The 17,910-nt window shown below is 35.7% G+C and overlaps 2 protein-coding genes and 2 long non-coding RNA genes across 5 annotated transcripts; 3 read left to right on the forward strand and 1 right to left on the reverse strand.

Moving 5' to 3' along the window:
• Window positions 1-32: 32 nt before the first annotated feature.
• On the forward strand, window positions 33-3,122 carry LOC311072930 (uncharacterized protein; the record flags this gene model as incomplete). The annotated part of the gene is made up of 5 exons (XM_084098301.1): window positions 33-98; window positions 322-427; window positions 943-1,681; window positions 2,307-2,525; window positions 2,918-3,122. The coding sequence occupies exons 2-5, from the start codon at window positions 328-330 to the stop codon at window positions 3,120-3,122; spliced, it is 1,263 nt and encodes a 420-aa protein (XP_083954427.1). The 5' UTR covers window positions 33-98; window positions 322-327.
• On the reverse strand, window positions 2,544-7,147 carry LOC311072861 (G2/M phase-specific E3 ubiquitin-protein ligase). Its single transcript, XM_084098170.1, has 13 exons — window positions 7,022-7,147; window positions 6,690-6,819; window positions 5,860-6,169; window positions 5,663-5,748; window positions 5,516-5,571; window positions 5,402-5,435; window positions 5,228-5,277; window positions 5,020-5,106; window positions 4,602-4,912; window positions 4,335-4,513; window positions 4,008-4,180; window positions 3,724-3,938; window positions 2,544-3,641 (listed from the first exon to the last, which is right to left on the reverse strand). Exons 2-13 carry the CDS (start codon window positions 6,714-6,716, stop codon window positions 3,406-3,408), a joined length of 1,764 nt encoding a protein of 587 aa, XP_083954296.1. The 5' UTR covers window positions 6,717-6,819; window positions 7,022-7,147; the 3' UTR covers window positions 2,544-3,405.
• An 83-nt stretch (window positions 7,148-7,230) lies between these two features.
• Window positions 7,231-10,836, forward strand: LOC311092129. 2 transcript variants are annotated; one of them, XR_014608207.1, is made up of 5 exons: window positions 7,231-7,348; window positions 7,444-7,572; window positions 8,558-8,632; window positions 8,733-8,882; window positions 10,413-10,836. It is a non-coding gene; the product is annotated as an uncharacterized lncRNA (long non-coding RNA). The 2 variants fall into 2 exon arrangements; XR_014608208.1 differs by having other exon boundaries at window positions 7,329-7,572; window positions 10,413-10,833.
• A 2,825-nt stretch (window positions 10,837-13,661) lies between these two features.
• On the forward strand, window positions 13,662-14,899 carry LOC311077678. Its single transcript, XR_014604958.1, has 3 exons — window positions 13,662-13,765; window positions 13,922-14,040; window positions 14,550-14,899. It is a non-coding gene; the product is annotated as an uncharacterized lncRNA (long non-coding RNA).
• Window positions 14,900-17,910: the final 3,011 nt, after the last annotated feature.

A 17,910-nucleotide genomic window follows, 5' to 3' on the forward strand; every position in this document is an offset into this window, starting at 1 on the left:
ACAACGGAAATGATCCCAACCACTAGGGGGCAGTGACGGCACTGAAAAGCCGATATTTCCTCAGGAGTCAAATCGGGACACGACAAGAGATTATCTGTGTAAGTGATGGGATCTTAATATGTGTAATTTATTTTTAAATTAACAAAATATTTTAACTGAACGTTTTGATATCCTGATAATCTTAATGTATCGATTCATGAAACGAGCAGAATATGATAAACTAATTTTGATTTAGACAATTTAGCTCTGCTTTTGTTTCATGAACACCCCTGATAGTTAACATTAGCTGAAATGTTATCATTTCAACCATTGTCTTCCTAGGCTGGCATGTTTTGTCCATTTTGTGGAAACGATCTGAGAATTATTACAGCCTTTTGCAGCTCGTGTGGCTCTAATGTCCAGTTTTTGTCTGAAGAAATTGAACGTGGTATGTATGCGTTAAGTCTGCCTTAGAACCTCAAGTGTAAGTCTAAACCTTAAGTTACTGTTATTTGAGCACACTGTTTAAAGGAGAAGTTCACTTTTAAAATGAAAATTCTGTCATCATATACTCACCCTCATGTTGTTTCAAACCTGTATGAATTTCTTTCTTCTGCTGACCAGAAAAGAAGATATTTAGAAGATTATCAGTAACCAGACAGTTTTTGGGTCCCATTGACTTCCATAGTATATTTTTTTCCTACTATGGAAGTCAATGGTACCCAAAAACTCTGGTTACTGATAATCTTCTAAATATCTTCTTTTCTGTTCAGCAGAAGAAAGAAATTCATACAGGTTTGAAACAACATGAGGCTGAGTATATGATGACAGAATTTTCATTTTAAAAGTGAACTTCTCCTTTAAGTTTATTAACTGAATTCTGAGTCAGATGTTTTTACCAATTTAAGTTGTTACTTAATAATACCCTTTCTATTATATATTGTATCATTTGTTGATGGTTAGAGTCATCAGTCCATGTTTGTGAGGATGATCTTCTTCGAAAGTACTTCAGAGATGGACACAGTTACAGTGTCATTGTGGATTTCTTGGCATCAAAGCACAACATTAAAATGAGCCTTCGTACCCTGAAAAAAAAGCTGAATAGACTGTCCTTGTACAAACGAAAAAACTACTCGCCTTTGGACACTGTCCGGACAGCTATTGTTAGCGAGTTGAGTGGTTCTGGACAGCATTATGGTTACCGCACAATGTGCCAGACCCTGCGTCAAAAACACAATCTTACAGTGAGAAGGCAAGATGTAATGCTTATGATGGAAGACCTTGATCCATTAGGCATTGAACAACGCTCAAGAAGAAGATTTGTGAGAAGGGTTTACCATTCTTTGGGGCCAAATCATGTCTGGCATATTGATGGCTACGACAAATTAAAACCATACGGTTTGGCTATAAGTGGCTGCATTGATGGTTACTCACGCAAAGTGATGTGGTTAAACTGTGGAGCTAGCAATAATAACCCAGACATTATAGCTGCTTATTACCTACAGTGTGCCACACAATTTGGAGTCATACCAAAGCTTCTTCGCACAGACTGTGGCACTGAAAATGGAACTATGGCTGCAATCCACTGTTCACTGAGATCAGTCCACACAGATGACCTTGCAGGGGCTTCAAGCCACATGTATGGCTCCTCAACCACAAACCAACGTATTGAAAGCTGGTGGTCATATTTCAGAAAGCAAAGGTATAATAGTCTTAACAGACATATTTAGGGGTTTTATTTAATATCTTATCTTGCTGAATTTTAATTTAGTTCGAGTTTAATGTGCAATTACACGTTATAAAATAGCCTATTAAATTAATGCCCAGCTTCACAGACAAGGCTTGTCCTAGACTAAAATGCATGTTTGAGCAGTTTTAAATGAGAGCAACTTGCACTGACGTATCTTAAAGGGATACTCCACTTTAAAATGAAAATTCTGTCGTCATATACTCACCCTCGTGTTGTTTCAATCCTTTATGAATTTCTTTCTTCTGCTGAACAGAAAGTAAGATATTTAGAAGAATGTCAGCAAACAGACAGTTTCTGGTCTCATTTACTTCCATAGTAGGAAAAAAATATACTATGGAAGTAAATGAGACCAGAAACTGTCTGTTTGCTGACATTCTTCTAAATATCTTCCTTTCTGTTCAGCAGAAGAAAGAAATTCATAAAGGATTGAAACAACACGAGGGTGAGTATATGACGACAGAATTTTCATTTTAAAGTGGAGTATCCCTTTAAAATATGTCAGTACCATTGTTTTGTCACAAGATGCACACTAGTAATGTTTTTTTCTTTTCTTTTTTCTGGGACCACATTTACACAGGTCTCAGTTCTGGATGGATCTTCTGAATGACCTGAAAGAGAGGCAACTCTTTAATGGCAGTCATGAACACATATGCTTGGTGCGTTTTGTGTTTTTAAGTGTGCTACAGAGGGACCTTAATGAATGCAAAGAAATCTGGAACACTCACACCATTAGGGCAGTTAAACAGTCTCGCTCTCCTAATGGTAAACCGGATGCAATGTACGCTCTTCCACACAGGTCAGTATATGACTATATTAAATATTTAACTTATTTGCATTTTTGTAATGGAATTGTTAAAATTATATTTAACACACAACTTCAAACTCACCATAATGTTTTATTCAAAGCCATATGGCTTACTTTCATATAACAAAAAAATTAGATATTATACACAATGTTAGTCTCACTCACCGTTTACTTTCATTCAGTGTTCTTCTGTAAAATTAAACTGAAAGGAGATTGTGGCTATTATTCTATTCCACAAAAGAAAGTCATTCAACTTTGGATTGACGAGGTTTAGTAGACGGTTTTATTTTGGGGAAAAGATGGAATCTATAATTAAATACAAATGAACCTTTAACGCTGTACCTTTAGTTTTCACACTAAATTTTTTCCTCTTTTACTTAAAGGTTTAATGGGAGAGAATGTGGATTTTGTGTCTCAGAGGAAGACTTGAACCAGTTTTTCTTTGAACCTACACTTAGTACATGTGGAGATGAACAGCTTCAGGCAAACTTTGAAGAACTGTGCATTCAAAGCAATCTGACTACACCTCACACCTGGGAGACTGGTGTGGAGAACTATATAACTTTAAAAAACATGGCCCGCATTTAAACTCTGGTTAGTTCAGAAACAACTGTTCCAAATAAAAGAACATTATAAAGGGATAGTTCACCCAAAAATGAAAACTGTCATTTACTCACCCTCATGTTCCAAACCTGTATGAGTTTCCTTCTTGTGTTGAACACAGAAGATGATATTTTGTTTAGAATGTTGATAACCAGAGACTTGACAGTACCCACTGACTTCCATAGTACAGGTTTGGAACATGTGGGTGAGTAAATGACAGTTTTCATTTTTGGGTGAACTATCCCTTTAGAATTTTACTTTGTTCTACTCAGTGCAATCCAAAACCAGGTGAGTTTTGGATACCAAAGTCCATTGCACTTTTGAACTCTTCATAGCTTTTGGACATTGGCAATTTGATTGTATTGGCACATGTGCTGGCAATGGGAAATTTAGAAGTCCTCTCAAAAGTCAGTTGGGGCTGAGGGACAATTGTTGAAGGAGGCAGTGAATCCAGTCCTGTAGCGAACATTAGGATGTCCTGGAGGGAGATCCCGGTTTCTTGTTCTGAAAAAAAAAAAAGAAAAAAAAAAGGAATATTATGAAATATGTACAAAACAACAATAAAATATGATGTTCAATCCTTTACCTCCAGTGTCAAGCAGATAGTCTCTCCAGTATCCTAAAATCCTTGTGTCTTCTTGTCGTCTGGTGCTACCAACTTCACTGAGCTGAGCCTTGAAGACAGCCTCCAGTGATTCAGGTGTTAGTTTCTCAACACTGTAGCACATGTAGGGTCTGAATACACTTGGGTGTTGTTCCAGGGCATGGATAACATCCAGGGTGGAAAGGCCGTCGCTAAATCTGGAAGCAAAACAAAGTAATGATAATAATGATAATGATAATATGCTCTCAAATTAGGAACCAACTTACCTTTGTACTGAGTATTGGTTTCTGTAAATTATGTACCACTGTATGAAATCCTTCACAATGTTTTCTTTGCCTTCTACACTTTGTGGGTAATCGAAACAACCAGCAGTCTGCAGCAAGCTGGCATACTTATCCATGAGCATGTGTAATTCATCCAAAGATGCTGCACTAGATATCTGGTAAATAGGACACATTCAAAAGGAGCAATTAAATTCTAATACATTTTTCTAAAAGCAAATACCAAAAAAATATTGTAACTGTTAATCCTTAAACCATTGTTTACACACACACACACAAAATCTTAAAATGAGCTTAAATAATTTAATGTACCTCAAGTAAAGCTGCCTTCATGGTCTCATCTGTTATATCTTCAACAGTACCATTAATGCCAACCCTCCCAGTGAGGTGATCGTATAGCATATCTGAGAGGAAGCGAGGACCTGGACCACCGTGAACAATAGAAACTGCAATCATCTGCCCCGCAAGGAAGTATTCATCTTCTCTGGCAGCTATAGTAAATTGTTTTTGTCCAGTTAGTATAAAACAAGGCAATTATGAACAGGGCAGATAAAAAGTAGATTTAAGTAAATAATTTACCTGCACTGTTAAAGGTGAGAAATCTCCTATTTTCTGGACCATCAAAGATTCTCCGTGTCCTTAAACAGTCCATTAGGAGGGTTAGAAACTCACGTTTGGGACCACCTGTGTCCACTGCATCTTCAGTTGTGCCTTCGTCATCTGTGAATTTAACAAGCATGTCGTGTAATGGGTTGTATGATGCACGTCTGAATCCACGAATTGCTCCATCCCAAATATTAGCTCTATTTATGTTGAATCGGCTGCAAGATGTTTTTATTATCTTCAATGAGAGATCTGACACAATGTCTGCAGAAGTTAATACATCAGTGCTGTAATAAATAAAGAGGTTTTGATTAAGTTAAGCAAAATAATAATGAAATAAATGAAAATAAATTTAGGAACATGACATTGAGACAGTAATTCATAAATTAATTACCTTTCTTCTTGAACATGTTGTCTGCTATCATCGGATGCTTCCGAGTCACTTTCGATTATTATTGGTGCATAGAGACGCGTGTAATTACTGAAAAAAGACAGATTAACAGGAATTTACATCCATTGACATACAAAAGTAATTGTAGGCTACTTGAAAAGCAATTCATTTATTTTTTTAAATTCTTTTTGAGGTAATACAAGTAGCTTACGTGTAGCACTTTTGTTGGCCATGTATGTGTTCTTTGATATTTCCTGCTTCCTAGATTTGTCAGAAATATAACAACTATTAAAATAACATTATAACTGACCATTATAAAGAGAATACATTTTTTCATTTGTTGTAACAAAGTAACTTTGCAAGGTATGAACAATTATGAACTTACTTTGTCCAAAGAAGGCAGAGAGACATCAGGGGGTCTGAAAAACAACTACTGTGTATTAATTTGAACAACTCCACTCCTAACCTCCAAATAATGTCTTGTTAACTATGCTAATACCTGTTTGATGTGCTTCCTGCATTTGGTGTGCTTGCTTCATCTGGAACATCCCATATCTGTAAAAACAAAAAAACAAGCCACTTGTTAAAATGAGTTACAATTAAATGTTATATTTATGTAAGGAGACATGCAATTAAATGCACCCACCAAAGTGTCACTCTCATAATGTGGACTGTGAGAGGTAGACTTTACTTGCACTTCACTGTCTTCACTAGAAGAATCCCCAGAGCAGTCTTCAAACAACAATGAAAGTAATAAACTCACTTTAATTTAAACCCGTTTGTGTAAATAGTGTTTTATACATTATGTCTTTGTAAGATTTTCATTAAATTAAATATGCTTACCATTGGCTAAAAAGTCTTGAAATGTGCTTAGAAACAGTGTTATTCTTTGATAAGCCTTTCCAATTGCCTCTTTGTACAGGTGTAGTTTGAAAGGGGTGTTTGTTCCTGGAATGTTTTTCACCTCTGAACCATCTGGGTACAGCAATACATAGGGGCCCTCTTCCATATCCTGATTAAAATCTCTTACTTTCTTTTCAGCAGCAATTAACAGTTGCTCAGATGACCAATTAGGTTGAACATCAAGAGGCAGGGTCTTCCCTCTGATAGGCTTTAGAACACCACGATGTCTCCACATAACTCCAACATAAATCTACACATGAAAAGAATAAATAAAAATGTTAAGTGTCACAAACTGAAATTTAAAATTACCTTTAATTTGGGGCATGTGACTATTTTATAAAATATTTATAAAAAACTATTTTGTCAATGAAAATAATACTGATAGATTAAAAGATACTCATGTTTTTGAAAATAGTTGATATCTTTATTTTCTCAATTCCGCAACTGGACTGAATTCCATAGGAAACAGATATGGGTTAGGGGTAATCATGATTCTAACTAACTATCCTTAAAAGTAATTATGAAATGGAAGTTGCAATAGTCTTCATCCCTATTGTGGCATACAAGATACCTTCACTGATTTTTTATCCTTCTTAGAAGATTCCTGACTTTTCTTAGTAAAGAAGGTTTTCCTCTCCTTCTCCTTCAAAGCCCTGAACTTCATGAAGGAATCCACTGTACTTCTCTCTGATTTCCCTGCTTCAAACACATTGTCATAGAAATCTCTCAATTTATACTCGACAGTTCACCAAGCAAATATTGTTGCCTACCTGCACTCGTGCTTGCCTCATTTTCATCAGGAACTTTATCTTTCAGAAATTTTACACTTTTACCACATGCACTGCAAAAAGCAGGACAGATTTCCAGTGTAGCGCCACAAAATGGACAATACATTGTAATCTGTAAAAAAAAAAATTTAACTTCAGGGAAGAAGCAGCCTGTTAAAAGGGCATTCAGACTAACAATAATCTTTTGAAATAAAATGTCAACGCACGCAAAATCACAGTGACTAACAGTTACTGCACTGGACAAATATTGTGTTAAAGTGTTTAACAACACTAAAATTAAACATACATTTTAATATTTACTTGTTTTTACTTACATTCACATTCTTCGTGCGAGTGAAAAGCATCCAGACCGCCAGCGATAACGCGTGGGAGATTGAGAGCAATTTACCGTTTCCGGAGATCACCTGCCCCCCTGGTGGTCGGGAGCATTTCCGTTGTGTTGTGGCTTGTTTCCGTTGTGTTGTGGCTATTCCGTTGTGTTGTGGCTATTTCGTTGTGTTGTGGCTTGTTTCCGTTGTGTTGTGGCTATTCCGTTGTGTTGTGGCTATTCCGTTGTGCTGTGCACTACTGGGCCACCGTACCAACGGCACCAGAATCAAACACTTTTGGAAGAAGCAGCTTTTGGAAGGAACACATCTCAGGTATGAAACGTTAACATTCAATCTATTTTTATAAGTCTATGGATATATTAATACCGGTCATATGAGTGGTGATTGTTTCGTTTGGTATATTTCAGTGACATTAGCTTCTGTGACGTTCGCCCCGACTCGACTCGCTCACTCCCGGTAAAACAACACCATGAACTGACCGCGGTGAAGTGGCGTCTTCTTACTCAACCCATACGGAAAAAAGTTACCACATGCAGGTACGAGATATTCACAATTTTTCGCTTGGTATATTTCAGTAACATTAACTAGAGTAATGTTAGATATAACGTTAGCTCAACTCGCCCCGCTCACTCCCGGGTAACGACGTTATAAACCTGAACTGACCGCGGTGAAGCGGCGTCTTCTTTAAGTTACTCAATCCATAAAGAAAATGGTAACGTTACCACATGCAGATACACGGCACTATTTTCAATGGAAAAACAAACATGGTGAGTAGAATCGAGTAGAGCTGAGCTTGTAACGTAGCCTAGCGTTAATGGAAAACCACCACAATGACGATAGCTCAAATAACGTTAGCCCAGACTGTTAAAAATAAGCATTAACGTTAGCCCGATCAGTTAGCTCAGGTTATTATTGCATTGCCGTGCTACTGTACAGGCTGTCGTAACATTATTAGGACTTCTGCTTTGCTGTCTTGTAATCGGGGGTCTTGAAGCCGTGGTTTGCACACTAGCATAAACGAAGTTTGTAACGTTAGATTTTACGGTCACTGAATAAACACAAGCAAATTTTAGTTGAAATATGGGCTTTAATTAAACAACAATGCTGGTACTTTAATTATGTGAGTCAGCTATAACTGTGAGATAAGCTGAATATAGCATCTGGTATGCTCATATGTTATAACATTACTTTGTGCTTGGCAAACCAGGTTGGAAGAGCAGTCATGTAACTGTCTGTATCTAAAATAAACTGCACGTGCACAACTAAATCCAACCAGCATCGTCATAAAATATTTTTTTTTCCGGAGCCTGGGTTCTGTTGAAAAGCTTTCAATGCTCTCTTTGTCTTCAGAAAAGGTAGCAAATTATCAGTAGTATTAAAATTAAGTTAACCATTTTGTTTGTCTCAAATTACATGTGGCTGCCTGGCAGACTATATGGACTAAAATAATAATAGATTTTTAATTTGGTATTTGTGTAATTGGTAATACATTTGGTAATGTTTACGTTTTTTATTCCCTAGCCTAGCCCTCTGCCACAGCTGCTGATATCCAGAGAGAGAGAGACCTATCCAGCACACCTTGCTTAATTGTGCCAGGTATATTCGTCCCTTATTTTATAGAGTAGTTCACTTTTAAATTAAAATTACCCCATGATTTACTCACCTTTTATTATCATATTGTGTTAATGCATTTCAGGAGAGACACTAATCGCAACAAGTGTTCATAGAAGGAACAGTTGTGATGGGGCCCAAAACAGTCTTTTGAATGGAGTGGCTGAAACCTTCGCTGCTTACTATGTGTTCAACATGCAGTATCCTAAAGACGCCTCAGGGACTTTATACAAAGGTATGTTTAAACTGTTTACACACTAATAAAGAAAATGAGGTAACACTTTACAGTATGGGTACATTAATTATCATGAATTCATGTATAAATTCATGCATGAATTACGCATTCATTCATGCATTAATATCTCATGAATCATCAGGAAATAACACAAGTTCAACGTTTTTTCATTCATGACTTCATGAGTGAACAACACCTTAATAAAAAAATTAACTAAGATGAGTACATCATCATGAATTATGATTTATTACGCATGATCGTGATGCTTTTCTTTGTTCACAGTTATGCGACCATTAGCACATTGTTCATCAGTGTTTCTAAGGACCAGTCACCACTTTAGTTAAGGGGCCACACACATGAAGTCATTGATAGATGATGCTTAGTTAATGATGACTACTGTATTTGAATGTCAACAGAATTTGTGTGCTCTGAGCTGTGATTGGTCTATTTTGGGGTCTGTCCAACTACCTGCAGGCTTTGAAGAAGACATGAACTGTTGACATTCAAATACAGTAGTCATCATTAACTAAGCATCATCTATCAATGACTTCATGTGTGTGGCCCCTCAACTAAAGTGGTGACTGGTCCTTAGAAACACTGATGAACAGTGGCATAACTGTGAACAAAGAAAACATCATGATCATGCGTAATAAATCATAATTCATGATGATTTACCCATCTTAGTTAATGTTTTAATTAAGGTGTTCACTCATGAAGTCATGAATGAAAAACGTTGAACTCGTGTTAGTTCCTGATGATTCATGAGATATGAATGCATAATTCATGCATGAATTTATACATGAATTCATGATAATTCATGTCCCCTTACTGTAAAGTGAATCCATCATTCTCATATGTAACGTCCCGTGAATTATTACCTTACTACCAGTATTGTTAGGTTCTATGATATATTCTATGCAATGATGTCAATAGATAGGTTTCCATCCAATTAAAACATAACTTTTAAACGCATTCGTAAAAATTTGGCAAAAAAAAACTCTAATTGGAGAGCATTTCAATCAACTGTTATGCGAATTATAAATGGTCACGCACCTAGGAGTCGTGAACAGCTGTGGGATCAAAACGTAAGGTTGACAGGGCAACTTGAAACACCTGATATAATTGCAAAAAATGCAAATTTGTCAAACCACATAGAAGTTTTTGTTCACATTAGAATATTTTATGTGAATTTTAACCGTTTCCAGTCAGGATTTCTTTTTCAAATGGTTAAAATGTGCATTAAAAAGTAGACCCAGCTATTGCTGTTAAGTGTCTGTTCTATAGTAGAGTTGGTTTTCCCCTGCAGGAGATAATTTGTGTAAACAGAAGAGACTGACGGACAACAATTTAACATTACAACTTTCATTAATTCATTAAATTAAATTGTATGGTTAAAGTTGTTAATGTTAAATAAATACATCAAAGTCATTTTATTTTATGAGCAAGTAGGTTACTTATGTTTTTTATACAGTATTTGTCATTATTTAACAGATATGAAAACTTTAACTTTTTTCCTCTCTCGGTTTTCAGAGCTTTTTGTGGAATCCACTCCCAGACGGGCAGTAAAGCCGAGAAGAGACACAGGCTCAACGCACCTGTTTGCACCCTCCTAAGAAAACTGGACTTTGAGTTGATGGGATAGTAACATGAACAACTTCCCCTATGCAGTTCAAGTCTGGCTGGACACCTTTGTTCCATATCATCGTGTTCCCCCTGATGATAGGCTGCCTGGACGTCTGGAAGTGAGCTTCTTCATTAAAGGGATACTCCACTTTTTTTGGAAATAGGCTCATTTTACAACTCCCCCAGAGTTAAACAGTTGAGTTTTACCGTTTTCGAATCCATTCAGCCGATCTCCGGGTCTTTAGAAGAATGTCAGTAACCAGACAGTTTTTGGTCCCATTGACTTCCATAGTAGGAAAAAATATATACTATGGAAGTCAATGGGACCAAAAACTCTGACATTCTTCTAAAGACCCGGAGATCGGCTGAATGGATTCGAAAACGGTAAAACTCAACTGTTTAACTCTGGTGGAGTTGTAAAATGAGCCTATTTCCAAAAAAAGTGGAGTATCTCTTTAAAAGTAAAATTTTGTTTTATGTGTGATAAAGTGGATACTTTTGTAATATGTATTTTTGCACAGTTTGTTAATTAAAAAAAAAGAAAATATACCATTGTTGTGTTTTTAATTGGCCAATACGGAAAATGACAGCTTTTTACTTGTAATATTTATACTTGTAATGTTTTACAGTATATTGATTTGTCCTGTGAAATTACAGGAAATTCCTGGCTACTGAGTTGCCGTAAATATAACATTTTGCTGTAATATTTACAGTATTCTATCCTGTGAAATTACAGGAAATTCCTGGCAAATACCAGTAAATTTACATGATTATTGTAATTAATTACAGTAGGGATGTTGTATTAAGTATTACAATAACAGTCCTGTATACTGTTTACAGTAAATTTACGGCAACTATTAGCCAGGAATTTCCAAGAACTTTCTAACAGTGTACGTTCGCAAACCATATACCTACATGATTTGGCTTAAATCCAGCAAAAAGCGCTCCCTAGTGGTTTAGATATCGTTGCAAACGCTTGTGCTGAATATTATTACACCTATTTCTAAACATTTTGTTAACAATTACTACATTAAATATGCCTATAATGCATCCATAAAAACATTAAACATCACAGTAGTTTAAACACCGAAACAACAGCACTTATAGCCTATTAATAACTGCATATTAATATATTCACATACTGTATATGTGAAGCACTGTTAAATATATTGAAATACATTTTGTATATTTGAAATACATTTAAAAAATAGTTAAGAACGTAAAGCTTATCAATTGGTCCTCGTGTTACTGTAAATTTGTGTATGAGAAAATATGTTCATAATTATATCATGTAGTTTTTGCTATTTTGTTTCTACACCACGTTTACCATTTCTAAAGGTAGGCCTATATTATATTATAATGTAGCATAAATGACTTCAAACATTGTTTTACATTTTCAATGCTTTCATATTCTCATTCAATTTACAGTTTGCGATGGCCACAGGCCTATCCACTTAATAATGTATCAAGTTTCAGGATATTTTAGCTGATTATCAAATAATTCACTCCATCAATTCTACATTTATGTAAATACTGCGTGACTTCTACGTGTTTTAATGGGCGCTAGTGATGGGCGGATCGATCCTGAAGTATCGATACTTCGATACTGACGTGGTATCAAAAAGGATCGATCCTCACATAAAAATATCGATTTTTTTTTTACCAGTAATTTTTTATTAATTTAGCACGCAATTCAGTGCCTAAAATAAGCTTCTAAGTGGAAAAATAAGCGAATGTTAGCGGATAATTGTGTAGGATAGAGCTTTTTCTCCTAGTCATCTGGATACAAGACGAAACCAATCAATCACAGAGAGCGTTCGATGCTGGTGCTTCGCTGAGCTCACAGGCCCAGTGCGTTTGGGAAACGAAGCCTTGCTTAGATGACAGAGAAACAATCGGGAGTTATTTCGCAATAAACAAACCAAAAGTGTACATAACGGTTCAAAATGTTGACGTCAGTTAGATTTTAATGAAATTAATATTTTTATTCAACAAGGTTCGATGCATTAAATTGATCAAAAGTGACAGTCAAGGGTTTTACACTGTTAAAAAAAATCTACTTCATATAAATGCTGTTCTTTCAACTTTGTTCATCAAATAATTCTGCATAAAATGTATCATGGTTTTCACAAAAATATGAAACTGTTTTCAACATTGATAATAATAAGAAATGTTTCCTGAGCAGCAAATCAGCATATTAAAATTAATTATCATCATGACTGGAGTAATGATGCCGAAAATTCAGCTTTGATCACATGAATAAATTAGTTTACTTTGGCATAGAAAACAGATAGACTATGTTAAATTGTAATATTACAGTTTTTACTGTATTTTTGATCAAATAAATGCAGAAGAGAATTAAAAATCTTACAGACCCCAAACTTTTGAACAGTAGGCTAGTACTAGTAGGCTAATACTATAATTAGGGTAGTTTTGTAAAAGTCACTGACTAATTACAGGCGAGTTAAGAGCACAAATCACAAAATATGTAGGCCTAGTAGTCATGAAAACATTTTCAGATTTATCATATTAATGATGCATTCACCTCATAAATCATGACACACTGCTCTAGCACAGGAAAGTGCATACAAGTTAAAGTGCATGCTTTTAAAATTAAAAAGTATTGGTATCGGTATCGATATCGGCGATACTGGCCCTGTATTTACTTGGTATCGGATCGGTACCAAAATTTGCAGTATCGCCCATCACTAATGGGCGCGCGCGCTGAACATTCGAGCCGCATTTGAACTGGAGCGGAGGGCGTTACCATGGAAACGAGGCAGCAGCTCAACTGACAATCAGCGAAACTCCATCTCTCACTGTTGTTTTAACTACTTTAAGGTAAGTTTAGTCCATAAAATTACACAAATTGTACATACAAATGTTTCTGAGACTTTATTTGATGTAAATGACTCGCTTCCGTTGAATATTTACTTTATAGAAATGGTTTAGTGTCAAATGTCCGTTAGCATCTCAACTGTTAGGCTAACTAACTTAAAGGTAATGTTAATTTAGGTAAACTATATACTTGAGCTGTAATTTTGGGCTTTTAATCACATCTTATGTGTAGATGAGAGATTTTGTAGTTTTGTAAAGATTTTGCTGACAATTGGTCAATGGATGAATGGAAATAAGCTAATTTATTTAACCTAAAAGTATGCACTGTATGGTTAATTCATAGTTATCACGTGACGTCACACCATTACGCCCACCTGGAGGCCAAAATAAGGCTTTCCTCCATCGCCCAGTCATTTTATCAGGTTTGTAGTTAGTATTAATGTAGTAAAACAGTGTTATTAAAAGACCAAATTCAATATACCGCTTATTCATGATGCATACTTTGTACAGGTAAACAGATGAACACAGAACAAATTATTTATAACATAATAATATTGTTTGTCTTCTCCCCTTTACAGTATTGTTTGCCATCTAGTCCTGATCACAGAGTTTAGCTCCAAACCCAATTAAGCAGACCTGAGCAGCTGATCCAGGATCACCAGAAACTCTGCAGGACTTTGGTCTGGACACCAGTGTTGTAAGTTCAGAACATAACGCAGGAGATCTCAACATTGTCTCTCAAGGTCCACTTTCATGCAGAGGTTTACTCCAACCTAGTCCAGCACACCTGAACAAGCTAATCAAGGTGCTAAACTCTGGGTGCATATCACTCAGGTCTCTAGCTCAGTAGTCAGTGGTTAAAGGCCGTCTTTATCACAAAATCCTTACAGTGAAACACTGAAACATTCGCTCCCTAAAAACTCACTATGTTATCGGAAGTTCTGAAGCTCAAAACTTTAATCACACGAGACAGTTCTCTACAAAATGACATGTGATAGCTGATTTTAAAACACAAACCAATATTATATTTCAGCATAAACATACGTCGCTAGACAGGTAATGTCTAATCAAGTAAACATTTACAATTTATCTATGACTGAAATCTTGCACAAATATGTAGAGGGAAAACTCCAAATACTTCACATTTTGGACAACCATTGTTTTTTTACATTTACATTTTGGTTATTGTTTTCTTTCTCACTTTAGATGCTGGAGAAAAAACAGCCAGGCTAAAGCATTCAAAGTGGAAACTTCTGTCGTGGCTCAATAATCCAGGATTGGGACGGTGGAAGGAGCAGATCAGAGATCAGGAAGAGATCTACTGGTGCCGCTGAGGAACTGATTTACCTAATGCGTCAAACATTACCAAACATTTTCATCACTCACCTTCATGCCGTTGCAAACCTGTAAGACTTTCGTTCATCTTTGAAACACAAATGTAGATCTTTTTAATGAAATCTGAGAGCTTTCTGTCCCTCCATTTCACAGTTTATGCAACTACAACTTCCAAGCTTCAGAAAGGTAGGAAAGACATTATAACAATAATCAATATGACTCCAGTGGTTTAACCTCAACTTTATGAAGCGAAGTGAATGCTGTGTGTGTGCAAAAAAACCCATTGCATCTTTATTCACAAAATATACGTCTCTGACACGTGTTCACGGACACCACGATTCATCAGGGTTCATCAGCCGGCCATCTCATGGTGCAACATGCGTCGGAGATACATCATTTGTGAATAAAGGCGTAATTGTTTGCGCACACAAGGCATCTGTTAAAAATATCTTCATTTGTGTTCTCCACAAAAGTCTTATGGGTTTGGAGCGACATGAGGGTCAGTAATTAATGACAGAATTTACATTTTTGTGTGAACTATCCCTTTAGTGTTTTCTAATGTGGTTATAATTGGTTATTGTTCTGTTTTATAAACATTTTCAATATTTTTAAGATTTATTGTTTTGAAAAAATGTTCATACAGAAAATAAAAATTTGATAAGTCACAGTAAAAACTTTAAAATTGTTTAAAAAAATATGTTTCAAATAAATGCTCTTTTGAAAGTTCTATTCAAAGAATACTGAAAACTGTATCGTAGTTTCCACAAAAATATGAAGCCGTACAACTGATAATAATACACTTTTTTTGAGAATCAAATCATCATATTATAATGATTTCTGAAGGATCATGTGACACTGAAGACTGGAGTAATGATGAAAAGTTATTTTTTTAGGGTATGCTTGATCAAATACAGGCTTAAGATGTGATCAGGAAAGTGTTTTTTATGTGAAAGATGTATCTGATGTGTCAATAAATGGTCTGCAAATCTTTTATGAATTGTTTTATTATGAATATTAAATATAATCATGAACTCACGGTTGAAATTAGGCCTGAAAAAGACGTATTTTCAACTCACTTTACAACCTAATTTAGATTTATAATTTATGTTACACTTATAGTATAAATTATAATATAGAAATTATATAAATATTAAAGATTTTTTATTTATTTTTTATAACCTTCCGGGAACGTTCCGAGAACCTTTCGGCAACCTTCCCGGAACGTTCCGTTAACCTATAGGGAACGTTCTATTAACAGGGAACGTTAGAATGTTTGTTCTGGGAACCAAAAATTGTTAACTGGGGAGTAACGACCACAAACAGAAGGAAAGTAGCGGAGTAAAAGTACCGATACATCACTTAAAATGTACTCAAGTAAAAGTAAAATTACACAATTTTTAAACTACTCAAAAAAGTACAATTTCTGGAAAAAAAAACTACTTAATTACAGTAACGTGAGTATTTGTAATTCGTTCCTTCACACCCCTGATGTTGACTGCTGAGTCTATGTTTAATGATGTCAATAAATAATAAAAGAACTACAAATAACTTTTAGCTTTTGTTTTGTTTGTTTTGTTGTACTGGTGGTGTAAAGGAATACAGATATTCTCCTAGTGCATGTTTAATCATATTTTATTAAATGATTTGTTAATGCATTATTTTGTCATGACTTTTACTTGAGAGGGCCCTAATCATGATCAAATTCACTGTTAACTACTTCCCAAACTCAGCTCATGATTGATCATAAACTTACTATCAAACACACAACGAGTGTTCAGCTCAGTGAAGTGATGTTGTGTGGTCAGAGAACAGAAGTACAGTATCATCACGACTGTGTCTGGATGGAGAGTGAACTACTGATCCCAGCAAACCTTCCCTGAGTTTTGCTCCTTCCTTTGGGAACTGTTCCACAAATATTCTTTGTGGGTTTTGAATTGTTATTTTGTATTTAGCTGTGCATAAGTCACAGTAGGGTGAGTTTGAAGGAAAGAGAGAAACACAGAACAGATAAAGAGCTTTTAAGGTCAGTTATTAGTGTATTTTCTACGGTTGAAGAGGAGGATCAACTAATCCTGTGCCGTCCAGTAATGTTTATGACAAAGCTGAAATCAAGAGTTCAAGATATGATGATATTACATTATTTACATTTGTTTCAAAGTCAGGGTATTTCTCATTCCTTCTTAAAGAGGCGTTTGATTTGGTTTATCCATAAATGTTAATTAATGCATTAACTATCAAACACCGGAAAGAGACTGTATGATTTGAATCTTCTGGTTTTTATGCTGGTATGGTTTATTGTTTTCATTTATTAATATCATAATGATCACTGAGATATTCTGTGTTTCAGGTATCAGTGGAGTGGATGATCATGTGTTCATCAGTTCTGGTGAAAATGTGCGTCTGTCCTGTAATAATGCTCTTTCTGACTGCAAATCTAAAACTACATGGACCTACTCTAACAGATTCAGATATTCAGAGACAGTTGAACTGATTACTAAAGGGATAAAGAAGAAAGACACAGAGAAACATGAGAGACTGAGTCTGGAGTCTGACTGCTCTCTGAACATCAAGAACGTCACAGAAGAAGATTATGGATCTTACAGCTGCAGACAATATGTGAATGACAGACGACAAGGAACTGATGCTGATGTTTATCTGCATGTTCTTCATGGTAAGTTTATGATTATGTGGTCAATTTAAAAACCGCAGATTCTCCCTTTAAACTCAGATGATGATTGAAGAGTCTGTGATTTGTGTCTTGTGTTCAGTTTCAGTGTCTCCATCATCATCATCTTCATCTTCTTCATCCTCACAGACTGAGATCAGTCCAGGCCGCTCTGTGACTCTCTCCTGTCAGTTGTATTCAGATACTGGATACTGTGATTATTGGGTCAGTTCTGAGGGATTTGAGCTGTTATGGGTGAATCAGGCTGGTGTTGATCTGAAGACAGACTCCAGATATCAGATATCATCATCATCAGATCAAGATCGCTGTATCATCATCACTCTGACTACAACACTCCTGAATGAAGATGACAACAGAGAGTGGAGATGTCAGCTTACTCACAGAAATCAACTCCAGACCTCAGTCAGATACACTGTCAAGTATTCAGGTGAGAAAACACTCTTTTCTGACAGATTTGTCAAAACTTTCACAAGTAAGTTCATCAGTAAAAATAAAATATTAGTGGTCATCATAAGTCAAAAACTGCATGTAAAATCCTTATAATTC

This window comes from Abramis brama, assembly GCF_963993115.1.
Source record: "Abramis brama genome assembly, chromosome: 1".
NCBI lineage: Eukaryota > Metazoa > Chordata > Actinopteri > Cypriniformes > Leuciscidae > Abramis > Abramis brama.

What these genes read in the sequence shown, in the direction of transcription:
- LOC311072861 (XM_084098170.1), bottom strand. Translation starts at nt 6,716, where the DNA reads ATGAAAATGAGGCAAGCACGAGTGCAG. An exon ending in TCAAGACTTTTTAGCCAATG is followed by an intron (nt 5,749 to 5,859) that starts GTAAGCATATTT and finishes TGTTGTTTGAAG; the next exon opens with ACTGCTCTGGGGATTCTTCT. An exon ending in TGAAGGCAGCTTTACTTGAG is followed by an intron (nt 4,181 to 4,334) that starts GTACATTAAATT and finishes CCTATTTACCAG; the next exon opens with ATATCTAGTGCAGCATCTTT.